This window comes from Lutjanus erythropterus, chromosome 9, assembly GCF_056507025.1.
Source record: "Lutjanus erythropterus isolate fLutEry1 chromosome 9, fLutEry1.hap2, whole genome shotgun sequence".
In the NCBI taxonomy this organism is placed as follows: domain Eukaryota; kingdom Metazoa; phylum Chordata; class Actinopteri; order Lutjaniformes; family Lutjanidae; genus Lutjanus; species Lutjanus erythropterus.
Genome location: NC_139325.1, coordinates 19,706,311 through 19,733,404, shown reverse-complemented (window position 1 = coordinate 19,733,404; position 27,094 = coordinate 19,706,311). Strand labels below are relative to the sequence as shown.

General features: G+C 39.8%; 1 protein-coding gene across 1 annotated transcript; it reads left to right on the top strand.

Moving 5' to 3' along the window:
• The first annotated feature begins 3,091 nt into the window (after positions 1-3,091).
• Positions 3,092-19,984, top strand: LOC146321304 (uncharacterized). Its single transcript, XM_084726404.1, has 2 exons — positions 3,092-3,215; positions 17,323-19,984. The coding sequence occupies exon 2, from the start codon at positions 17,485-17,487 to the stop codon at positions 19,402-19,404; it is 1,920 nt and encodes a 639-aa protein (XP_084582530.1). The 5' UTR covers positions 3,092-3,215; positions 17,323-17,484; the 3' UTR covers positions 19,405-19,984.
• The last annotated feature ends 7,110 nt before the right edge of the window (positions 19,985-27,094 follow it).

Below are 27,094 nucleotides of genomic sequence, written 5' to 3'. Positions count from 1 at the left end.
TTGATTTGATTTTTATTTTCATTCCAAATGATGATGATGATGATGATGATGATGATGATGATGATGAAGATGATGATGATTGTTATTGTGGCTTTTTGTTTTGTCATTATTTTCCATTATTAAAATATAATTTTGACTTGACTGATTTCCACCCATTATGTGTCTTGAATCTCTTTTTCTATCATCACATTCTGATACATACTGGAGATGGAAGATACTTTTTGTTGCACATCATCTTTTAAATTATTTTCATAGATTCCATCCTCATTATCATATTCACTGACCAACAGAGGGCACTGTTCCATATATTTGAGTATAGGCCAGGTCACAGGGTAGTTTGATAAAGAGCACAGTGCCTTTCTTGCCAGAGAATACAGTAGTCTGTAAACTAATGTATGGAAGAGATTTTACTGAATAAATAATCTGCAATGTGAAACAGGTTTATAAATTTCCCAAATTCTCCCTCACACCCAACTCAACCAGCCACTGTTATCTATCATGTTTATTACAGTGACCTCTATGAACGCATTTAAAGTGAAAGTGACGTGGTCAGCTTAGAATAACTGAGTTTTCTATTAAATTAATCACAAGCCTGTTATTATGCTTACAGTAACAGCTGCATTGTATACTTGGCTTTGTTTGATCATTTGAACATTATTAGTAGTTTTTGGGGGGTGGGTAATCATTCAGTTTGATTCCTTCTGCTGGACTCATCTTTAACCAACTGGAGCACTTTGAGAAAGGTATGTTACCTTTGGTAGTCTCATAATTTGGTATTTTTATATTATTCCAACAAGGATATTCATTCATCAAGAAATTTACAAAAACAAATATCTGATTTGGGGTACAGATACCTCTAAACCTGAATTTGAATAATATTGCAACTAGTTAAGTTTAATTAAACAAGCTAAACCAATTTATTTCACAGAGTTTGTTGCTCTTTTGGGTCAATGATGATTAAAAAGAAAAACACAGTTAGGCTACTGTCAAATTGATAACTTTGCTGCAACTCATGGTCATGAAATTGTGTTTTCAGGTTATACATGCCTCAATTTGATGTGAATTTCATTCCATGGCAACGCCCTGTCCTTCTAACAGTTTAATATACACGGAAAAAAAAAAAAATCACACAGGAATTTAGCGGAATCAGCTAATCTTTTCTCATTTACTTAATGTCAATATACATGTTTTATTTTTTCAGGTAATTCAACTTAAAATTTCTAGTATTTATTTTCAGAAGAGTACAGAGCTAATAAACATGAGTTCTTCAATCTTTAAGTCTTTTGATTTGAAATGAGTTAAACAAATGTACTGTACAGAGTTCAATCAAACAGGGTTTTAAGCAAGTTCATTTCAACAGCATTGTTCCCAACTACAACTACTCAACTTCCCCTTCACACTCAACACTCAAGCAATCCCTGCAGGTGTCATCTCTTGTTCTCTTGGTATTGCAATTTCCTCTTTTGTTCTGCAAAGTCATTTTCACACAGAAAAACTCTTCTTCTTCTTCTTTCTTTTCTTGGTGCATTGAGAATAGATGCCATTGATCAGCAATGATTTACTGCATGTGGCACCACCAGAGAAACTGATTCAACACATCAACACATTCTTTGATAGAAAACTTGTTGCCGCGTGTCTCACATACAGTTTAAGATAATTCCCAACTACAACTACAACTACTCTATGTTTCTTTCTTTTTTTTTTCTTTCTTTTTTTCTTGGTGCATTGAGAATAGATGCCATTGATCAACAATGATTTACTGCATGTGGCAACACCAGAGAAACCAATTCAACACATCAGCACATTCTTTGACAGAAATTTATTTTATTGTATTTTTTTTTTTTTTTTACTCAAAGGGAGAGATAATTTAATATCAGACAAACACATAAGGTCAGTTAGTATAAGCTTTTTATGTAAAATAATAGCAACAATTAATACTACCTGACTTGGTTTAAAGTATTGGCACTTGTTTATTACAGTCTTTCTTCATGATATTCCTGGACCAGCAGGTGGAACTGTTTCATGCATTTAGGTAAACTCTGGTCAGGGTATGGGAACCTTCTCAGTAATTTATATTATGTATAATTATTTTTAATACGAAATTTTAATATGAATATAAGTAACCTTTACAATCATTTTGTATTATTCACATAATTTAGGCAGCATCTGCTGTAGATTTGTTTTTAATAGTAGAATAGTTTGCAAATGTAAATTTCTGATTTTTTTTTTTTTTTTTTTTTTTTACTAGACCATTTTAAAGGTGTACGCATGGTGTTTCTACAATGTGTTTTAATAGTTATGATGTAATTTGATAAAATCTTATAATAAAGACATATTTGTGGAAAGACTCTGTGAATTGACATTCTTTGATGATCTATTATGAGTGAACTACTGACCTAAAGTGATAGTGACTTAATCATTTGCTAACAATGAGCATTAGGAAGACATTATAAACCTAATAATTCATGTATTAAATACCCATTAGTCATACATTAGTTAAGCATTACTTAAGTATATGATTCGTACCTTTATTATTAAGTGTTAGGTCAACTGATTGTGCTACTAATGGACACGTTCATCTTCTAGGGTCTTAACATTAAATAAATAAGTTAAATCTGGTGTATGGGTAGGGGTGGGTTGGATCGATCCCCAAAGTATCGATAGTATTGATATGAATTCTTGATTTGAGTATTGATACTAGCATCAATAGGATCAATACAAAAAAAAATGGATCTGTCTCCTTGGATCTCATGTATAAGTATTCTCATAATAAACATTTCTTTAAAAAAGTTGTCATGACTTTAAACGTATGTGTAATTAATAACTTCACAAAGAATGATAAAAAGAAATGCATCATGGTTGGCATATTTTAGTAATATAGTAGTATATAGTAAATAAATATATAGTATAAATATAGTATATTATCAATGTATCTTACATTAGCTACTTTTAACAATTAAAGTTCCGATATCTATATTACTATTGGTGATTAAGGGCCTAGTATCACTTCTCAGATCGAAACCAAATTTAGCAGTATTGTCCACCCCCACTGTGACGTTATAAACCAATGCAGCGTGCGTCATGACGTAACAGCTGTTACCAGTCCAGCGTATGGGCCTCGGCCTGCAGCAGTTAGCACTCTTCTGCCAGAGAGCAGTACGGATGGGACTCTGCATATTATATTCACTTTACTTTGAGATGTATCCGATTTTGTGGTAAGTTATGACTAAATGGACTGTTCGAGCTAATTGGCCGAGTCTTACATGTCTGGTTAAATATAACCTCATGCTAAGTAGTGTTAGCAGCGTTAGCTAGCAGCAGCTAACGTTAGGTATCGTGTGACCACAATACGAGCCAACTGCTTCAGTTTGTGGGCTATTCTTTCTACATGGCTGTCCGTAGCTTTATTATGTGAAGGGTACGGTGGCCGACAAGTGCAAACGCGCTGCATATACAGACAGGCGCTACAAATACAGAAACGTGCTGCATATAAGAAAACAGATGCAAAAGGAAATCGCTGCAAATACAGAAACGCACTGCATAAACAGAAACGTGCTGCAAATACAGAAACGCGCTGCATATAGGAAAACAGATGCAAAAGGAAATCGCTGCAAATACAGAAACGCGCTGCATAAACAGAAACGTGCTGCAAATACAGAAACGCGCTGCATATAGGAAAACAGATGCAAAAGGAAATCGCTGCAAATACAGAAACGCGCTGCATATAGGAAAACAGATGCAAAACGAAAACGCTGCAAATACAGAAACGCGCTGCAAATGAGAAAACAAATGCAAAAAGAAAACGCCGCATATACAGAAACGCGCTGCAAATGAGAAAACAAATGCAAAACGAAAACGCCGCATATACAGTCACACAACGGAAGTGCTCCAGGCCTCTAGGGGCAGTGCTGAGCTTTCCCCCGAGAGACAGACAACGGACGAATCAACCTGCGGAGGAGAGGAATAGGCCTACGTGAAAATATTATGGCCCATATTACTAGATAAAATCCTTACTGTCTGTTATGTATTATGCACTCCCTGTACTTTACTGTTGTTTTATGTATGAGTGTTGTCATGTTGCTTATATAATGTCATGTTTCCTTGTATGTCTTCAACATGACAATAAAGTTTGTTTAAAAAAAAATAAAAATAAATAAAAAAAATCCCGAAAGGGGAAACGTAATTATGAAGAATAAACATCCCGTAACTGTTTTTTAAACTAAAAAAAAATGTGAGAAGTAGAAAGTTATTGGTGAGAGGAAAATTGGAGGTGGGAGAGGCTACATGAAAAAGTATGTATTCTTTTTTCTTTTTCTTTCTTTCTTTCTTTTTTTCACATGTGGCCCTCATCTTTTACTGTATTATGAAAGTGCAGCTGATTTACATTTTTACATTTTTACATTTTTGTTTGTTTGTCGGATTTACATTTTCTGATTTTTTGCCTCTCCCGCCTCCAATTTTCCTCTCACCAATAACTTTCTACTTCTCACGTAGGCCTCTCCGCAGGTTGATTCGTCCGTTGTCTGTCTCTCGGGGGAAAGCTCAGCACTGCCCCTAGAGGCCTGGAGCACTTCCGTTGTGTGACTGTATATGCGGCGTTTTCGTTTTGCATTTGTTTTCTCATTTGCAGTGCGTTTCTGTATATGCGGCGTTTTCTTTTTGCATTTGTTTTCTCATTTGCAGCGCGTTTCTGTATTTGCAGCGTTTTCGTTTTGCATCTGTTTTCCTATATGCAGCACGTTTCTGTATTTGCAGCACGTTTCTGTTTATGCAGTGCGTTTCTGTATTTGCAGCACGTTTCTGTTTATGCAGCGCGTTTCTGTATTTGCAGCGATTTCGTTTTGCATCTGTTTTCCTATATGCAGTGCGTTTCTGTATTTGCAGCACGTTTCTGTTTATGCAGCGCGTTTCTGTATTTGCAGCGATTTCCTTTTGCATCTGTTTTCTTATATGCAGCGCGTTTCTGTATTTGTAGCGCCTGTCTGTATATGCAGCGCGTTTGCACTTGTCGGCCACCGTAGAAGGGACATGTGCCAGTGATTATTCTTCTCAGTCTAACAGCAGCCTTCACAGTCGGCTAACGATAACGAGCTGCCTAGCTAGCTACGATAAATGTCTGTAGAGGAAGGGCTCAGTCGCCCCCTGGCTGCTTGCATCTCCTCTTTAAACGTACGCGGCTGCTCAGGATAATCGTGAAAATATTTAACGGTAGCTTTGTAAACTGAATACGGCCAAAGAATAATTTAGACATTTCCCCTCGTGTTTACTTGCAGCTTTGTAATACTTTGATATTGACAACACTCTCCCCCAAACTGATGTGCTAATTCATAATTCAAGTCATTGTAAGCTAGTTATGTGATTTTGTTCACATGCATTTTGAGGAACGTATTTAGGGCGGCATTTTCTCGATTAATATTTGTGTGGTCGATGAAATGTCAGAAAATCCCAAGATGAAGATTCTGTTGTGTCCATAACCCAAAGATATTCAGTTACTTAAATAATTTCTCAGACCAATTAAGCTGTTATCAAAACCGTTGGTGATTAATTTAAGAATGAATTAATAACCCATGAATCGATTAATCAGTGTAGCTTTAAAGATGTTCGTATTTGCAGTAGTGTGGTAGTGAATTTGTTTATTTTTTTCCCCCTCGCATCACAATACAGTTCGCACTGCATACCTTGATGACATTAAGCCTAAACTGAAATTACTAAAGCAATTTTGATGTCTGACAGCTGGAAAAACTCTATTCTCATATTGAAAACATCACTATGCTGCCTGTTGTTTTTATATGGTCTGTTGAGAGCGCATCAGACTGGGATCTGTAATGGCAGGATTGCTTTTCTTAATTGGCTGCAGAGGTTCAGTCTCTGTGCTGCCTCTGGATGTGTGCTTTACTTACAAATTATTGCTAAAAATGGGCTAAAACACTGATAAAGACAGTGCTGTGCATATAGTTAGCATAGTGTGGTTGCGATACAAGTGTTTTTACTAGGCAGTGCTTGATAGCTGGTGGGACAACAAGAAGCCTCAGTTCATGCATGTATTGCATAATTTAATGGTGTCCCATGTTTTGCTTACCATACTCTTTTTTAGATTTCAGGATGTGTTTTACACAGTGAAATTGTTGTCTTCATGTTGAATTTATTTTATCCTCTAAGGAAGTGGAAGTTGATATTGTACAGCCTAGCAGCATGTGGTTGGATCCTTTCCTGCACACATACATTCCAGGCCCAGGAGTACTACAAAAAAACTTGAAATTTACACAGGGTCAGTTTTTGATAGCTGTAGTGCCAAATTTCACTCATAATTTGAATTTACTCTGTGGCTGTGTATCTCTTGTGCTGACATTTTGAAAATTTGTATCTTTAATCTTAACTCTCCTGACTCGTTTGTATTGTTGGGGTTGTTTTACCATGTACAATTATCTCAACCTGAATCCAGCAACATCAATTTATTTGGTTGATTTGTCACATGATGCTGCATTGTGATTAGGGGAAAAAGTTTTTTTTTCTTGGATATTTCATTATAATAATAATAATAATAATAATAATAATAATAATAACAATAATAATTGCTGATGATAATTGCTGTTTTTGTGCCTTGTCTATTTTCAAAAATCTGTCGGTAACAACTCAACACAGCTCTTTGAAATACATGGAAATGTCTAGTTTTCTTCTGCATACCCACGGTGCCTAAAAAAGGATTGGATGAATCCCCTCTTATTGCTTTTATAAATAGAATCATGGTCAATTTAATTGGGCTTTTTTGACAAAAAAGTTTACGAAGAAAACGTTTTAATGTCAAAGTGAAAACAAATTTCTTTAAAGTAATGTCAAGTAAATAGAAATCTGTAATGTAAAATAAGTGATAGCATAAATATTCACCCCCTTCAAGTCAGTATTTAGTAGATGTACCTTTGGCCACAATCACAACACTGAGAATGTGTGGATAGGTCTCAGTTAGGCTTGCACATCTGGACTAGGGCTGCACGATATTGGAAAAAACTGACATTGTGATTTTTTTAACCCTGTGATATATATTGCAATATGAAAAAATACAGGAATTCTCACCAGATGACTTGAATAGCACTTTATGTTACTGCTGCCATCTTGTGGACAATTAACCTGCACTGATCTTGCGACTCACTGCATTATGCAGGGGCATGGTCTGCTTTGGCAAACTGATTAAGAACGATTGTGATTGGTGGATCGCTGCGCACAGTGTGTGTCAGGTACCCTTAAATTAGATGATTTCGTTTGCCTCGTACACTGCAGGACCTGCGATGTGACTATTGCACACACGTACATTGACGATCTTCTTTGCAAAACTGCTCAAGCTCTGTCAGATTGCATGGAGATCAGGCATGAACAGCCCTTTTCAAGTCCAGCCACAAATTCTCTACTGGAATGAGGTCTGGGCTTTGACTCGACCACTTCAGAACATTCACCTTGTTGTCTTTAAACTATTTCTGTGTAGCTTCTGCTGTATGCTTTCGGTCATTGTCTTGCTGGAAAATAAATCTTCTCCCAAGTCGTAGTTCTCTTGCAAACTGAATCAGATTGCCCTGCAGGATTTCCCTATATTTATCTATATTCATTTTACCCTCACCCTTTACAAGCCCTCCAGGGCCTGCTGATGACAAGTATACCCACAGCATGATGCTCCCACTACGCTTCACATTGGGATTGGTGTTTTTGTGGTGTTGTGCAGTGTTTGGTGTCTGCCAAACATATTGTCTAGTCTACTGGCCAAAAAGCTCCATTTTGGTCTCATCAGACTAAGGAACCTTCTTCCACTTGACCATGCAGCCTCCCACATGCCTTTGGGTGAACTCTAGCTGAGATTTAACATGCACTTTGTTCAACAGTGCCTTTCTCTTTTTCTCTTCTTTCTCTCTCCCACAAAGCCTTGACTGATGAAGAACCAGGGCATCAGCTGTTGTATGCAAAGTCTCAACCATCTCAGCTACTTATGATTTTAATTCCTTCAGAGTAGTCATAGGTGTTAGTGGCCTCCCTCACTTGTCTCCTTCTTGCACCGTCACTCACTTTGTGACATTTACACATGTGCCATATTTCTTCTGTTTCTTAATTATGGGTTTAACTGAACTCCAGAGGATATTCATTGACTTGGAGATTTTTTTTGTATCCATACCCTGACTTAAGCATTTCAGTAACCTTTTCTCTGATTTGCTTGGAATTTCTCATCTTCATGATGTAATTGACCCTTCACTAAACCCCCACCTCCAAACAGCAACTGTCCAATCATAGCTTAGCAATTGTAACTAGAGCTGGTAAGCTTTCCATTTCTTTACATGTTGAAGATGTGCATGAGGCTCTGAGAAGAGCTATACTCAGCGTTTGATGACTCTGGACAGTGGCATCTTTTTGTGGTCTCTCAAAAATATGAAACACAAGAACACACGTGGTGAATGGATTAAACTTCAACTGCTCTAACATAAGCTGCAAATGTTACCATTTTTGGCTAACTAACATTAGCTTACTAGATGCAGTAATTTTTACCTCCAACCAAACTTGTTAGATACCACTGCATCTGCATTTGTTCTGTGGGGGTTTGAGAAAGGGGATGTGGACTGACGAAGCATCAAAGTGGGTCGATGAGGATGCATCTCACTTTGGCCCACTGTCTCGGGTCTAAGCCAGGTTAGCTTAGCTCTTATCCTGGCTCTCTTCCGTGATCGTGGCCTGGCTCATCTGGCTGGGTGACTTGTCTCCAATTCCACTGCACTAACCTAATCCCTGCACTTCCTTTTCCCTTGTTAATGAGTGTATGTCTGTGATCTACTGCAGGGGGGCATGGATGACCAGGAGAGAAATGAAGAGTGAAACAAAAATGAATGAATATGGGGCAGCTGTTTAGCTCAGTTGGTAGAGCATCTGCCCCATATATGGAGGCTGTCAGTCCTCTGCAGTGGCCACTGGTTCGACTCCTGCCTGCGGCCCTTTGCTGCATGTCATCCCCTCTCTCTTCACCCCCTTTCCTGTCTCCTCTTCAGCTGTACTATCAAATAAAGGCAAGAAAAGCCCAAATATATACAGTGTTTTCTCTAGGATTTTTTTCAGCAGCGGGGGCAGGCGTTCCGTTTCTCTTCTTAGAGTAATATTTCAATAAACTCATCTGAAAAATGCAGTCAGTTGTTACATAATGGTGTGTAGATATTAACGTTAGCCTAATACTATCAATTAGTTTACTCACATTAGCGACACTGAGTTGGCACTGGGCCAAATTAACTTAAACTACCAATAAGTTACGTAACATTAGCTGGTCATCAACATATTGTGAACGTCTGTTTAACTTGTAAAATCTATGTTGAGTTATCTCAAGCTAATAACTTACGTCTACCTCTTCTCCGGCCGGTAATTCGCTGCTTTATTGTTTATTTGTAATTCGGGAATTCGCTCCTCTGATTCTGCCCTGTCGCCTAGGTGCTTGACGTGCCTGACCGCGCCCCCCAAACAACGCTAGCATCATGCAAATGAGCACACGCAAGTATATTTCCATACTGAGCAAGATAGTTATCTGCAGTTTACCTTAGTGCTCGCAAGTACCCGACAGGAGTCTGTTCTGAAGGTGGAGAGATGCGGCGGTGGTGTATTTGCGTAATCAATAAAAAAAAAAAAAAGAAAAAGAAATTTGAAGGAGTGGCGGCTAGGATTTAGGAGTGGCGGAACTTGGGTCAGAACTTGGTAGAGGGTCATGCCAGAAAAAGTTTGGGAACCACTGAGTTTACTTACTTACTTATTTTAAAAGAGCACAGGGTGACCACTACCACCAGAGAGCTAAGCAACAGCTGGAGAAGAGGTCAAGATGTTTTCTCAATAAGTAAAAAGTACATAAACAGTTGTCTAAAGAGCAATGTGCAAAGTGCTACAGACTAAATTATTTGAAAGAAATGTGTTTGGGGACATGAGCAACAGCAGTTTGTTGCTTCTTCCTCCACTATGTGATGAACCTCATCCAGCCAGAAATTTATAACTCTACATCAGAAAAATGTAACAGTTTGTGCCCAGGTTGTGAATTTGGTTGGCCTGGCCTCAAAACATTGGGAAGTTCTTTAAGCTACATATTGTTCTGGGTGTATTCTTTAAATTGGCCATATTCTACTAATTTTCAGTTTAATACTTTTGATTTTGGGCTTTAGTAGAATAGGTTTACATACTTAAAATACATTATTTTTCTGTCCATAGCTGCAACTCCTCTGTTCACCCTCTGTCTGAAATGCCCCATTTTAGCTACAGTCTCTCTAAGGACCCCCTCCTGTAAAGCCTAGTGCACTCTGATTGGTCACTGTCAGACATGCCTGAGCAGGCCCCACAGCTCACAGCTCTGCTGTTGTTGGCAGCTGGGGAATCACTATAACCAAGTCTAGCTGCACCTCTACCATCAGTATCACCACAAAAACAGCTTCTGAACTAAAGACATTACCACCTCCATATTAGGGGTGTGTATCTCACTGACTGAGACAATTCGATACGTATCTTGATACATGTTCAAAGATACAATATATTTTATAAATCTTTAAGTGGCCAACAATTCGGTTCGATACAATTCAGCTCTGTCACGATACGATGCAATACAAGACATGAGCAATATGTGTGTAAAACTTCTGAAATGGCTTAACTGTACTGTACTCCACTGTATTGTAGTATTGTCTTAACTTAGGCGGAGCTGGTCATCATAGCAATGCCATTTCCACAGCTGGAGAAGCTGCAGCTTTTAATCACTGACAAACTTAAATCTAAACTAGAGATGCACCAATTTTCGATTTTTGTTTTTATTATTATTCTTTTTTTGAAGGGTCTGACCTGCTGATTCCGATTTTGTCCGATTCTGATTTTCAGCCTTTCTTAGAACTGTAATTGACAGCATTCACAAACATTTTTGCAACCTTTCTTGTAAAAATTAAATTGGATATTCATAATAAGACACTGACTATTCAATATTCATTAAATACTATTTAAGTTTTCTCCAAAGTCCTCCATGTTACAGCCAGGCCTTATTATAGTTTTATATTAAGATTATGAATCGGGTGAACGCAATCTCGCTGGATCATGGAATCTCGCGGGAGTTTGTGGGACGCGATTTCACGTGATCTCCTGTGGAAGCAGATGTAAAGAAACCGGAGACTGATGCGGTGCAACAGTTTGCTGCAATAAAATATGAGAAAAACGGACGCATAAGTTAAATGAGTCTGAATGAGAATATGCTTGAGGAGATGCATCAACACAGGTTGTTTATTCTTCAGCCAGAATAGGAGGTGAGATTTTAACTGCACCTCTGTAAACAGCAGTCTGCTGCTGGCTAACATTAGCCTGAAGAGCTACATAGTTCACGGCTGTTCTGCGACATTGTCAGCTGCTCTGTCTCGTTGTAGACTGTCTCTTTCTCCTGTACTTGGAATCTGTTGCTAACACCAATTGCATGCAAGCATGTGTCAGAGTGTGTGTAGCTGTTATTAGCGCTGTGGTGATATCACAGTCAGTTTGTCTGTTGCGCGCATGATGTGACCATCATGCAGAACTGGTGTGTGACAATGACGGGCACACAATCGGATATGTGATGCTGACCAGCCGGTCACTGGTCAGGGCCGGTCATGCTGAAAACCAACCGGTTCCGGCCTCTGGCCGGTCGAATTGGTGCATCCCTAATCTAAACTGTACATTCACAGCACCGTCACTGTACTGCCAGAATACAACTCCTGCTACAACTACGTACTCCACTCCGTGCACATTCACTGTCCCTCTCTGCCACCATAATAATCTGTCACTGTACCCTTCTCATGCTCACTGAAGTTACACACTCATTGTGATGCACTATTCTGTCGAGTCAGTAGTCTGCAACATTTGCTGGCTTACCTTTATCACCTGGACTAAATCCAAAATGCAGAGGCATTTTTCTTCTTTGTGGCTAGTTATCACTGTAATTTTATCCCCTAGATGCCATGTTTCTTCTTTTTATGAAAGGCATGATTGTCTCCCCAGCTGCACTGTAGCACAGAGACTGACCCCTGTTGGCATGTGCTATGCACTACAATACAGCATCTCCCTCTGTTTAATAGAAACTCTATTTTTTTTATGAAGGTACTGAAAATCCTTTCATCATATTTCTTAATACCCTGGTACACAGTAATATCTTTATACCACATATACCAACTGCCAGTTAATAACAGCCTACATAGGCCTTGCCGATAAAACAGTATGTATGTATCAGCACTAGACACATCATTAATATCAATAAGAAAGTATTTAGATAAAATATTTAATAGCTTCATTTAAATGCAAACAACCATAAAAGCACAAAACAAATATACCTGTCATTTCCCTTGATAATGGAAAGTGTACTAACAGTGACATGCAACCTGAAATTAATTTAAAAGACAAATCCCAAGCATGCTCCCTCTCCAGGTCATAACCAGTCTACAGTATCTCGAGGTATCATGCCTGACATATGATTAGCCAGTCATTAAACCACTGATTGGATTGGTTGCCCCACAGATAGACTTGAGACAACAGAAACAGCACACAAAATAAGTGCTGATCGGAATAGACTTTTCAGTTATATCGCCCAGCCCTAAGCCTACATGAGTCAAATATTTTTGGAGCCCACATTTTAATGCCTTTCGTCATCATCAGTTATGTAAAAACTAGGGATGGGTATTAAGAACCTGTACTAAATTGGTACTGGTTCCTGATTGATTGGACCTAAGTATTGACAAGCTCCTGGACAAATGGTACTGCTATCAGTATTTAAACAACATAAATTTATTCTAAAGGCCTCATTTAGGCAGGGGCTTCAGGGCTCCTAGTGATCAGCTACATGGCTGTGTGATGGAGTGCAGGGTGTTTATTTGTGCTTAGAACATCACTATGCTGGAGGTTAGCCCTGGAGTAGCAACAACTCAGACATAGGCTTACTCAATGTGGGCTGACCTTTAAGGTGGACCAGGTTATTCTCATTTCAGTGAAAAGCTGCTCAACTGTCCAGGAGATGACCACATCGTTTACGCGCAGTTAACAGTTACCCCAGTTAAAAGGCTGCTGATTTATTGTCACATCTTTGCATATTTTTTCGTTAAATTATGTAAAGTAACGACAAGTATCAGTATTGATAAGCAGTATGAGTATGTTATCTTTTAAAATCCTAACGATACCCTAACCCTAACCCTTCCCTAGTGACAACATCAAAACACAGTCAGACAGTAAAAGTGCGCATTCTATAATTCCCAGCAGGCAGGCCGACTGGAGTCATCTGATCTCCGCGTCTATCACCCTTCTTGGCTTTCATCACTAATTTTGAGTCTCTGTTCTTATTGATGTCAACACTAAAACACAGTCACCATTACAAGTGAGTCCTCTTCCTTCTGCATGCTCTCGCTTAAACTTTATCTCCAACATGTGTGAACATGCCTGGTGTGGACAGTCTCCTAATGCCTGCTCCATGTTTAAAAGAATGCATTTGGACATTGTCATGACCTGATTTTCAGGACAAAGTTTGGAGTGCTTATGTATTCCAATAAAGGCCGTATTTAGTAGAGGCACCTTTAAAGCCTCGAGCATGTGGGTAAGTCTGTGTCATTTTTTTAACAGTGGCTTTTTACTTCTTGTGCCTTAAAGCTGTGACTGGTGAAGCAGCTTGGCAGCAGCTGTGGTATTCAGTGTTTCCAGCTCAGCCATGGCACCCAGTGTCTCCTTCAAAGTTACTAGAGGCCTCTTGGTGGCCACCTTTACTAGTGTCTTTCACACTTGGACTCTCTAGGACAGCCTGTCAATGCCTCAGAAGTTTTTTTTTTATTATTATTATTCCTCACTAAACCACAGAATAAATGAGCTGCAAAGAAATGTAAGTCTCAGTTGCACATTCCGTCTCCTTAATACACTCTTTTTCTCATGACATTGTTCGGACTGTATAGTAGTTGGTTATATAAATGTTTAAAGTGTAGAATATCTAACAGAAATGTGTGTTTGCCGGGTTGCCAGGTTTCAGCCTCTCATTCAACACAGGTTTTTGTTATGGAGTCAGGTTGGATATGACCGATTCACAATGACTGCACAGGTGGTCACTATTCTGGTCTGAAAGAGGCCTGAGAGACTTGGCGTGTTGAGTCAGGTGATGCAGACAGCTCCTCTCAGGCACCTCTTGCTGCTAAGATCTTTTGTGGGTGATAGAGAACTTGCAGTGCTGTATTTGAATTTGTAATTGAACTATTTTAAAGCAGGTTTTGTTTTTCTGTTTTAGCTTGACCCTAGGATGTGGTTCTAGTGGTCAGAATTATATGTTTTTCAAAAGGGGTTGGGGGTAGTTATTCTCAGCCATGTGAAATCGCAATCAGTTGAGATGTGGAGGCGTAGTATGAATGGTTTTCCATAAGACACCAAGGCAAAGTTATAGAGGTTGGTTACCTTAATAACGTATTTTAGGTGTGCTTGTTCTGCAGTAAGAGCATGCAGTGTGGTCAGCACTTACTCCTTTAGCCACCTCACTTGGGTTGTTGATTCTCTTTTTCCTGTGGTCTCAAAAACACACAAACACAAATAGTGTAGTATCTGTGGTCAGACAACCATCCTTAGGAAAGAGCATTTCTGTTTCACATGCACAAATTTTGTGGCAACCAAGAGTATGCAGCTGTGATGAGTGCTTGCCCTCTCCCTACGAGCTGACAACTACTCAATGCTCATTTAGAAAGCTGACTATCCGGAGGGTTGTAATAGACAGTGGCTTAAGTCTCCCCTCCTGTTCCCATCTTGGCAAGTTTGAGGAAAGTATGAGATGGAGAGTGTGGAAGGGATGACAACCAATCCAGATCCAGACCAATCCAGAATCACTCTGGTTCCCTCCACAAAAAGCCAATGGGGTTTTCCATTGGATTAATGCAGAAAATAAGCTCTATGGCAAACAAGTTTATGACTTGACTTGCGTTTAGTTCAGCAAGAGAAATCTTAACAAATGAACACCACTTTCCTGGTTTCTGAAGTGTAAACACATTTGGCAGGCTATAAATGAACTTCTCCATGATTGCATGACTTCATGTCACCACCACTAAGACTAGTGTTCAGTGTGATGATTTTAGATGTCCCCAACAACCTCTGTAGTCTTAGCCACTTGTCAGCAACTACCTTTTAAAATACCTAAGATCCTGAGATTTTTTTGCCACAGAACAAAATATAAAAATGTCTTAAGCTTAGTGTTAACCATAGTCCTTATTTTAGGCATCTGAGCAAAAACTCATTGACTTTGAGATGAGGTAACAATAATTGCTTGATTCCAGTGGGCCCAGCTTTGTCGCGTTTCAGCTGCAATGCAGCCAGCAGAGTTGATAGCAGCAATTCTAGATACTGCTTTCGATTCCTCCACAAGCACTGCAGCATGTTTCACAAGTGGTACAGTGGAAAATAGCACGTCAACAAACTCAGGTGTGAAGCCATGTGGAGGATGGATCAAAACTGTCACAGATTCCCAATGGAATCTGTGTAAGTGCTAGCCTAATATGCTAACTCATTTGCACATTCCTTCAGCAGTCTATAACAGTATTTAATTTGAAGCTTCAAATATTCTTGGGTAGTTCTTATTGAAGCTTTAAAGCCCCAAAATGATACTGAGAGCAGCCCTACTGTGTTGATTTCATTAAAGCAATTAAAAGTTCATTCAGAAGCTCAGATTAGAGATCTGGGGTGGGTGTGGCTTAATGGTTAGAGCAGCTCTGCCATCAATCTGAAAATTGGTGGTTCGCCCTCGAGTCTGCAAGTTGAAGTATCTCGGGGCAAGATATTGAACCTCAAATTGCTCCCCAAGGTATAGTCATAGGTGTGTGAATGTGTTTGAATGAGTTCATTTCTGAGGAGCAAAGGCATCTGACATGGCAGCTTCTGACATCAGTGTATGGTGTGAATAGGTGAATGTAACATGCAGTGTAAAGCACTTGTGAGTGATCAGAAGACTAGAAAATGCTATATAAATGAAAGCCCATTTACCATTTTAACATCTGCATCAGCCAGTTGTTGTAACTGAAACAACGATCTGAAAATAATGTCCATTTACTACAGTGAGATGAACAAATGTGAGAAAATGGGTAACACTCTAAGCACTCATCAAATTCTTATTTTCTATATACAACTCTGCTCGGATAAGTGACTTTTTCCTGACAGTGATTATAGTAGGATAGAGTAGGATCAAACCCTGGATCAAGTTTTGAACAACAGCCAGGACTGATGGACACCAGTAGATGGATTTTGTTACGCACCAGCCTGCTTAGTTAAGCCTCTCCCCTGTGGGCCATCTCATTGATACTGATAAACCTAGTGGCCATAAGAATTAAAGAACTTGTATGCTTTTGGGGCAGTGGTGGATAAGCAATTACTAAATGAATAAAATTATTAGCCTAGCTAAACTGCAAAGCAATCACCAACAGTAGTTGGAGACAGAGCCGACATTCACAGCCCTCTCCAAAAATACTGTACATTTAAGTCTAAATACCATAACCTGTCAGACAGTGTGTATTGGGATGATGAACATTTCTTGGACATTAGTTTGAGTCCCCACACATTGCTCTGATCTAGTGTCCTTGGTGCCCATTAGCAAAATGATAAGCAAATGAATGGTGCCCCGTCATACTGTACAGGGGCCCATTCTATCATAAAGCATCCCTTAGAAGAAAAAGTTGCAGACCTGTATACCTTCTTGGCCCAGATCGTCCAAGTTCAGTATTCCCACATACACAAAGGCACATGGGGAGATTTCGAGAGTTATGCTCGGGGCATGTGATGATACTGAGTACCAATTCAAGTGATCCTTCTTTTTTTTCCCAAATTTAAAACATGTTAACATCGAGTTGTAGAAATAATTGAAATAATTATGTTGGGTAACACAAGGTCACTGAATTTTATGACTTTGGCAAAGAAACTGCATTTAATGTTAATCAATCATGCCATGATCAACACCTACACAAGCCACTTAATAAGGTTAGTACTGGTGACAATGTTGACTTAGCGTATCAGATTGGTGTCTCTCTAGTGAACAGGGGAGGTGTGTGTGCCAATAGGGGAAGGACTGAAATTTGGCCAGAATTCTTAGATCAGTAGAAGAATGAGTGGTAAACTGATGTATCCAAGCTTAACGGTCTGTGAAGAACAACATCTGCTCTTAAGCAGTCATCAACTGAATAGATGGTTGAAGGGACATCACTGGGACACAGTCGAAGGCAATATTTGCTTACTTAAAACTTTTAAATGTTATCAATATTTTGAAATATAGTTAAATAAACGTGGGCATCAGTGGTTTAACAGTTCTTTGTTTTATCCCCTTAGGTGCTGATACAACATGGAAAACCTTAGCAGAGGGTTGAACATTCAGCTCATAAGGACGTCTTTTTGGGACCAGTCTGTTGAGAGAGTGTACTGATTGCCCCCATGGACAGCTTTGTGGGAGTCTGGATAGAGTTTTTAATCATACTTGCATATTGAAAAGTGATGCCATCAGTACATGGACAAAATAATTTAATCATGGAAAAGCAGAAATCAGCGAATACGGTTTCTTCAACACAGTTGGGTGGAGAATCAAGTACCTTCATCTGCACGGAGTGTGGTGATGGGTTCAGCCAGTACGCTAACGTATTGGCTCACATGGCCATTCATGGACCTTTGGAGTCATTCTCCTTTGATGGCTCATCCAATGGATTTGAAGTCCCTCGAGAATATGTGTTACAAGAAAATGGCACACTGACAGTTGTGAATGGCTTGGCGCAGTCACATTCAACTGTAAAGCCATTATCTCCTGGAGTACTGCCATCACATCTTTCATCTCCTATCAGACCAGTTTCTCCAACTCTAAGGCCACTGCAGTCTCCTTATAGAGATATGTTCAGGCCAAGGCCATCAGACTTTAACTTGGACAAGTCTCGTCAAGGCAATTACCGTTGTGAAATATGTAGCAGATCTTTTAACAGTCTGCAGAGTTTACATCGTCACCAACAGTATCGAAATACAGAGCGAGGTTACAAGTGTACTTTGTGCTGTAAGATCTTTGAGGGTAGACATGACCTTGAGAAACACCTCCAAGACCATGCCAATGAAAGTTTTCACTGCTGTGGTCATTGTGGTAAGCGATTCCTCAAAGTAGATGCACTGAATGCTCATCAAAAAGAAAACCACCTGTCCCCGAAGGCTACAGCATTTGGTAGGCCAGAGAATAAGCATGAAAAAAAGTTAGAGAAAACATATCCCTGTAAGAAGTGCAAATTGAATTTTTTCTGGATGTCAGATTTTCAGACACATTCTATGTACCATTGCAAAGGAAAAGAGCTCGATGTTACTTTTGAGTCTGAAATTGAAATGGAATTGAGCTCCAAGAACATAGAAGTCACACCACTTGAAAACTGCTATAGCAATGGCACATCTGTTGATGTTAAGAATGGAGACAATAAAATCTTTAGGGATACAAGTGGTGAATTTGATGGTGAATACTCTTTCACACCATACAGATGTGGTTTGTGTGGGGATCGTTTCGAAAAGTTAACTGCTCTAAAGGAGCATCATCTCACACATCAAACTCAGGAGGAAATAGATCAGCTGAATCAAGAATCACAAAAAACGTTTAAGCGAAGAATACCACCGCCGAAAGGCAGGCGTAGAAGAAGCAGTAATCCAAATGGCAAGCTGCATCCTTGCAAGCACTGTCACCGTGTCTTTAATCATTCCAGTAGTTTATCTCGGCACATGAGATACCATAAGGGTACCATGCACACATGTGTCTTTTGTGGTAGACATTTTCCACAACGGTGTGATTTGAGAAGACATATAGCCATGTACCACAAATCTGAATTAGACAAGAAACCAGGTTTGAAACACTTATACACACAAAATGGTCCTCCCCCAAATTCTGTTAATGGTGAGAAAAACACATTGTCTCCTGAGAAAAACAAAAGCGCCTCTGATAGTGAACAGTCAACATCACCAGAGGACCATGCAAAGGGGAAACAACCTGGAAAAGCAGGCCGAGTTAACTACAAGTGTCAGGAATGTGGAAAGAGATTTGGGCTGTTGTGTGTGTACCAACGGCACTTGCGCTATCACAAAAAGGAACCAAGCAAGTGCCCCAAGTGTCCAGCTCAATTCAAGAATTCCTCATCCCTTGAGCTTCACCTTCAAAACCACCCAACGACTGGAGAAGCAGGTGATGATGGACAAACTGGCCCTGGTTCTAGCGAGGATACTGCCCTTGAAAAGGGTAATGCTGAGGACATTGAGGATGACTTTATGGACCAAAATCAGAATGATAAAGGAAATTCTTCAGAGGTTCTTTATGAATGCACTGAGTGCACTGAGACATTCTCATGCTTGGAGACATTTCTTCAGCACCAGTCTTCCCATGGTTCAGAAAACAATGGGTAACTATCATGTCAGACCCACAGGTTATTGCTGTTGCCAACAATCAAGCTCTCAGGAGTTGAGTGTTTTGCCGCTTTTGAAAACAAATATTTGAATAATTGTATAGATTATGAGTTGATGTAAAGTTTGTTTGTATTGGTTATTTTGCATAACATCTTTTATACACTTTTGTTCTTTGGCATGAGAAGAAAACTTCTGTTTATTTGCGAATCTCAGAAACCATTTTGAACCAGGAAGTATGGTTTGGAGTATACTAAATTATGTTTGAATTTTTTTTTTAAAAAAAAGGAAATTAAATGGACACTTCAAAATTTGTCACGCTTAAAATGCAATTTTAAGCCCAGTATTCTCCCACAGGCTATGGCTGTATTTAACTTTGTCCCACCAGTTGTTGATTAGCTAGCAATTTATTTTTTGTACTACCCATGCTGTTACTGTAAATCATATTGCTGCATTTTTTCATGTTTTACTTGCAAATATGTGATTTTGATATTTCCTTAATGTATGTGTATTACTTCATTTTGAAAAGATAGCATTGTCACTGATTAACTTTTTAATCCTGTCATTAAAGTTGTACAGCTAAGTTGCTTTCTGCTATCAGTTTTACTTCAACTCCTTTTTGGTTCAACTGGGCAGTAAGACCCAAGTTTTTGTCCCTTCTACATGTAGTTTGGATTTCCTATTTCATATTTTGATGGATGTTTCCTGCAAGACAGTGGCAACTGCCCAATGAAGAAGCCTTTTATTGACTAGATTAGATGGTGAGTCATTAATTGTGGATTAATGCAAATGCCTTGGCTACTCTATTTCAAGGATACTTGACAAGTTGTGACAGCTTGTGATTTTGACACTTGGGTGCAGTTTGGAAGAAAACATACCTGTGATTGGCTCAATATTGGTTCTTCCAGCCCCTACTGAAAATGTCTCATTGGCGACTCCTTGTGGTAGTATCAAAAAGGCCCTATGGTAGGCAGCAATGCACACTGCTATCCTGACCATACTGTTCAACTGATAACTGGTTTGTAGAGACGTTATCATACAGTGTATCCAATGACATGTCAGCTTTATAAGAACTGGGGAAAAAGATGGGAATGCATATGTTGCATACGTTAGTACTAGTGCACAGCTTCCTTTTGACTGCCCACCTTAAAACTCTTTGTTGCCTGTTGACAGGACCTGCTTAAAAACAAGCTTATGCTGAAACAATAAGGCTTTTGAATAGACCATTCTGGATGCATGAACAATGGTTTTATGTTTAATGATATCTCAATTGTACTGCACTTGCTGCAATATTAATGCAGCCTCAGCAAAACAATTGTATTATTAGAAAAGACATGCTTGTCAAACCATTGACACAACATTTCAATGGTACACAAGGTTTATTTTGAATTTTAGACCATAAAATGTAGGCCAAATGTAGGTGTTGTAGGCCAGACAATGTGGATGTCAACCAGAAACTAAAAATGTAATGGCTGAGCATCTGTCATTGGAATGAAGGGGCACCACCACAGATTAGTTTCCATTTTTGTAATACTTGCCTGGTGTCACCGGTGGAACACTGAATAAGGGCTTATCACTTGCTTAACAGTGCTTTTCTTGGCATATTTTGGCACTAGATAGTCCTATCACATGGCTTATCCCCAGAGAATGTCCCAATGGACCAGGGTCCAGGTTTTGGTCATCATTGGTACATTTGGACCCATTGGTGGTACTGGATGAAAAGGCAGGTGGTTACAAGAATCACTGGTAAACATCTTCTGACAGTGCCCATACCAAACTTTATAGCAATTGGGCCCGGGAAAGAACTGACATATTGACATACTGGTTGACCAACTGTTGCCACAAGTAAGTAGTGAACCCTTAGCAACCAGTAGGCTTAAGTTGTCTCAAAAAAAAAAAAAAAAGTTCAAGACGTGTTTTTTGTTTGCCTTTTTCCTGAGTGACCTCAGTACTGACAAGGAAACATGTCTTGAGCCTACTGTTATGTTGATAAACTGGTTCTTTAAGTTTTTGTACAAATCTGCAAAACAGTTGACTGAGTGGGTGTGTACAACTATCATCAGACAGAAATGTGTAGTGAATTGAAGTTCAGCTGTACCACTAGTCTGGTCTAGCATTCCTGTTTGGTGTCTATGAGGCACTGAAAACATTGACCTGCGTTCAAGATACTGACATACTCTGGCCTCTAGTATGAAGGTGTACTAAATATACCTGAAAGCCAGTCAGTCTAAGATGGAAAACCTGTTTAGATCAGACCCTTTCTTCTCACTAAAATCCGGGGCATTGAGCTGTATGTGTCCTGTATTGGACATAATATTTGGGCAGTGAGAAATTAATTTTGAACCACAAACATTTAGTAGTGATTAAAGGCATAGTTCAAGATTATTTGAAGTAGGATTGTATGAGGTACATATCCACATTTACTGCATTACCAGCAGTAGTTGCTGGTTGGCTTGCCTCCAGTTTGGAGAAGCAGAAAGGCATGCCAGCACGGGAGCTAAGTGATGTACTGCAGTGGACAGGATCAGCAGCAAAACGTATTTTAGCCATTTAAAAAAAAAGGCCCATCCAAAAAAATCTATATATTTAAGTGATCACTATATTTAGAATATTTCCGCTACTCTACCATGCAGTCAGACAGTCTTCTCTGACAGGAAACCACTGATGACTTGTAGGGATCTCAGACAGCTCTGGTTGGGCGGGGACCATTTGTGAACACAGTATTGCCAAAGGTGTCATTTTCTTTGTTCTTTGCATAGCCGATTTTGTCAAATTAAATTGCAGTTTAATTAAGATTGTAGCAATATCTTCAACAGCTTCTGAGTGTGCCATCTTCACTGGACTCCATTGACAAAAGTAGTAATTTGACCTGGCAGAACAATGGAGTTCTGGTCTACAGCTGCCTCCATCTGTAGTTTGTTTGTGTTACTGTGTAACTTTGGTGAATCCAAACTAACCTTTTCAAACACCGAGGTCGGACAATAACAGAAACTAACAGATGGAGGCAAAAGTAGACCAGCAACTCCTGTGATCTGCAAGGTAAAATTACTCACTGGAAAAGGCTGCCTGACAGTAAATAAAGCAGCCTTTTTTTAAAGCGGATAAACTGTTTTGCTGCTGACCCTGTCCACAGTAGTTAATTGCTTAGCTTCCATGATGGTACTCCTTGCTACTTCTCCAAACTGGGGGCATGTTGACTGTGATCTACTGAGGGTAACCCATTGACTAAGGAGAAGTACCTAATGCAACCCCACTTAGAATCATCTGAACTATCCCTTTAAGGTCCTTCCCCTGGTACCATGTCTGGAATTAGAATTCACCAGATCTTCTGCAAACCTTGATTTACAATAGACCTGTGTTAAAGAAAAAAAAATCTCTTGTATCAAGTCTGCAGTCCTTGTGATTCTGATCAACATAAGCAGTCTCCTGCAACTATAGGTTAAATAAAATACCTTGTAACAACTTGATTCTCTATGCAACTTCATATCAGTGACAAAGACTACTGCCTTTCCTTCCTCACTGGTAAGGTTTATTACACCTGCCCTGTCACACGCAACATTCCAACTAGGACAAAAAGAGAAAAATAAAATCATCATAGGTGATGAGAAACAACAAGAAATCACATTACAAATCCTCTGTCTGTGACATAACCATCTGATCCCTATAGCAACATGCACTCTGCAGCCTCATGGATCTCCCTTGATAACATGCATTAGAATGGTCTCCAGTGCCTGTTTGCCCTTTAGTTGGTTTACCAGCTGTTACTTCCCATGGGACATTTTGTCCTCCAGAGAGCAAAGTAGTATGCTTTTGTTCAGCTTTTGTGTCCTTTTAATACCTGGTCCCAGCCACTTAGACTTCAGTGTTATTAGCTGTTGCAAAGCCAGGAGTTCTGTATTTTTCTGCTGAATGCAGCACATCTCACAGTTTTCAAAACACCCAGTCAGGATTCCTGAAGTAGATCCTACATCTGATAGAAAGACATGCATACATCAGATGCCAAGCCACCAGCACTGGTCTGAATGGCCTTGCGTTTAACTGTGAAGCTCAAATGATTGCTCGGTTACTAACCTATCCATCTTTACAAGCCAAGAGACTTACTCACTTTTATATGGCCTCCTTTGTATGACAGGTTCATAAGCATGACTCATATAGTGGGTACCTCTGTCTCTATTCACGGTTTTATGAGTGCTGTCACTGATTCCAGGTTGTCTTTTATATTATTGGGCCCTGTCAGTAATCATGTGGTTTTGCCAATCAGTTCTTGGACAACGTGGTAAATGATGGGCACATATAGATAATATGACTGGTTGGCAACACTCCTGGATTGCTGATAAGATGAGAAAAACCAAGGCCCTACTGGAAATGTCTGTGGATTACAAAACACTCCTCATCAAGAACTAGGGTGTAAAAACATTTTGGACAAAGTCACAGCTAACAGTTCCTTCATGGGAAAGTACACTCTGAGTATGGTAGGACCCAAGCAAGTTCATTAGGTCCCTTGTAGATGACCCCAGAATGTCCTGTGTATCACTGATATCTGTGTTCAGGATTTAACCATGCGCCATTGACATTTGGCAATGTTGCCCTCCACAAAAGGACCCACCTGACCAGATCTGTCTGACCTCCCTACATGTCATCACTCTTGTCCATGTGCATCTGTGGTCAATTACCTTCTACTCACGAGGTGTGGTTAACCCGGCATCATCAGACTGGGATCTCAGTTCAGTCCGATATCCAAGGGGCGTTATTAATGAGTTCAGACCACATTGCCTCTGCCATTTGGGAAGACCTACAACCAATCAGAGCAATGAAATGTGATATAGCGTAAGAGACATGCAAAAATGGCAGCCTGGTCACAAATTACAGCTAAAGAGTATATTAAAATGTGTGTCTGAGAGGCAGTGCCATAAAGGAATCTTGATTGATATTTGATCAGCACTACCTAATTTGACAGCTTGATCTGAGTTTTGTAAGACTTGTACATTGTGCTTGAAACATGTTAAAACATGTCAAATCTAGACCAGTGTCCCTAATCAGTCATTGTTTCAGACCTACTCTATATTAAAGGTGCTATAAGAGTCTGATTCCCACTCATTCCAATGATTTTGGTTGGTGACTCCAGTTGAGCTATCAACCCAAAGCAAAAACTGGCCAACCCAAAGTGACAGCATTTCCCAATCTAGGAATAAGACTCAACAATCAGTGTTATTATTTGGTTAAAGCACCTATAAAAAGAAACGGTTGTGAGTGACCTGAAGAGATTCAGGACAGGTGGAAATCAGTTTCAGTGGGAGGATGGCCAGACCAGATCTGCCAGAGAGAATGAAAGATGAGCTTCCAGATTCATTTGGTTCCCAGGCACCATGGTGTGTCACGTTACCAAAGGTGCCACCCATCCACCATGCAATTTTCACACATGAAAACAAACTACTTTTGAAATTTTTGCCTTTTCGTAGCACAACTTCCAAATGACATAAAAGACACAAAAAGAAATTCAAGTCTCCTAGTCCAGATCAGTATGTTGGTTGACTGGTCACTACAGTGGGTGTAGACCATGTACCCCTCCACTGCAGTTGTTACTACTGCATGGTAAAAGCTCTCCAAGACTTCTCTATATTCCTCTCAAAATGTTAACTCTCAAAGGTTGGCCTGACAATTCATAAAGGTTTTAGTGCTGCAACAGCTAAATGATCCCTCATCAGCGTCGCAGATTCACTGACATGATGGCCTGGACCAGCAGTTTCCACCCTCTTCCCAACCAGGCTGACACACCTTCATAAAAAAGGAACATAGACTTTTTTGTAGCCCTTGCCATGGTGAAGGTGGCACATTCAGATGCAATTTAGGATACACACGATCTGCCATGTAAAGCACAAAGAGAATGACACATGCAAAGCCTCAAAAACAGAAGCAGTAGGTAGGTCTGAGTAGGCCCAGTAAGCAATTCGTAATCATAAGAAAACTAAAATTACACCATTACACTTCCATTACAGTTTTCCTCTTGTTTGATAGAGGCAACTGGTGCACCCCATGCAGTGCACGCACCCTACTTTGGGAAACCCTGACATAAAGGACCCCTTCTGCGCTTGTACTTTTCTGTATATGAATGTTGCCATTTATGTCACTGCCGTAACTAAGGGGGGCCTGCTTGGTCATGAAGTGACATGATTTTTGTCCACATTTTGGTTTTCATAGGCTAACTCTTGTGACTCAAACAAACAAGGCAACAAGACTGAAAAGTGAGACCTCAAAATTTTTACTGGGACCAGGGTAGTGATACCTTTCAATTTATGCAGTTAGCAGGCTAGCGAGCAAGATTTAGTGAAAACAAAACTGTCACCTGCAATGTGAATGCACATGACAATCATTTAGCCTAACACAATAGATAGCTGATCATCAGGTCACACACATGACATGTGGAGTGCATGCAGATGGCATCCATTTAGTCATTTTCTGGAGCAACCACTGGGGTTCCTCTTGTTGGCTTTTCTATACAAATTTGCAGGCTTTGCTTAACTCGGTCTGACTTGGTGCATGTTCCCAGCATGGCAGGGATTTGCAGTTCAACAGGGACACAGGAGAGAAACTAGACTTCAAACCTCAGAGATACAAAAGTACAAAGAAGAGTGCACAGACTTTTAAAAAGGCCTTTCTCTCTGGTCTCCTGCACAGACATGAGTTGAGCCTCACGATACACACTTGTTTGAGGGGAAGGAGGCTGGCAGGGGTCAGTGAAACATCACTGCTACCAACTTGGTAGCAGGTAAGGTGAGCTTTGGCCTAACTCTTGAGATGGTCTGTTGAGACCATGACTTGGACACTCGCTGTGTTTAGTAATGGAAACGCAAATAAATGCAGCATGGTTTTACGCTGTGCAGCCAAAAGTGCCAGAGGAAAAACATTATTGATGACCAATCTGGCAAGACATCTGCAGAGAACTGAACCTGCAGTTATGCTGCAGTGGGCTCATCCCAGAATTCCAACCTATTTTTGGTTATTGCAGCACAGTAGTTAGCACTTTCACCTCACAGCAAGACGTCCATAGGTTTAAATCTCAGTTTAGACAGGTCCTTCCTGCGAGGAGTTTGATTGTTCTCCCCATGCTTGCATGGGTTTCCTCCACATTCTCCAATTTCCCCCACCATCAAAACATGTGAGCTAGGACAATTCTCCAGTCAGTACCTCTGACTGAAGTGTTGGCTTCAATCTGAGGTTGGTCCCTGGGTGTTGTACAGCCACTGCCCACTGCTCCTAATATTAGAATGGGTTAAAAGCAGAGACCAAATCTTACGGAATGATTGTATATATAAAATTGACCAAGACCTTTAATCGTGTTACCTGCCATGTGAACTAAGGATTACATGCTTCATACAACAAAAGTAAAAGGCAAAATGGAATGGGCAATGGTAATGGAAAGGAAAACAGCCATGAGTGACATGGATCGTCTGAGGGTCAGTCATGGGATTTCTGATACTGTCTAGTTCATCGCTTTGCTATTGGCAAAATTGCTCCTTGGGCTCAGTATCCAAGTTGTCAGGAATGTATAGCACACATCCAACAAACAAGTATGTTTCAAGCATACCTGAACCTTTAATATTTGACAATGCAGTCTGCTTCACTCAAGCACTGCTTGTGATATCTGGGAAGTGTATGGTACAGCCACATTTAGGGGTTATTTCAGCCGTTTAGT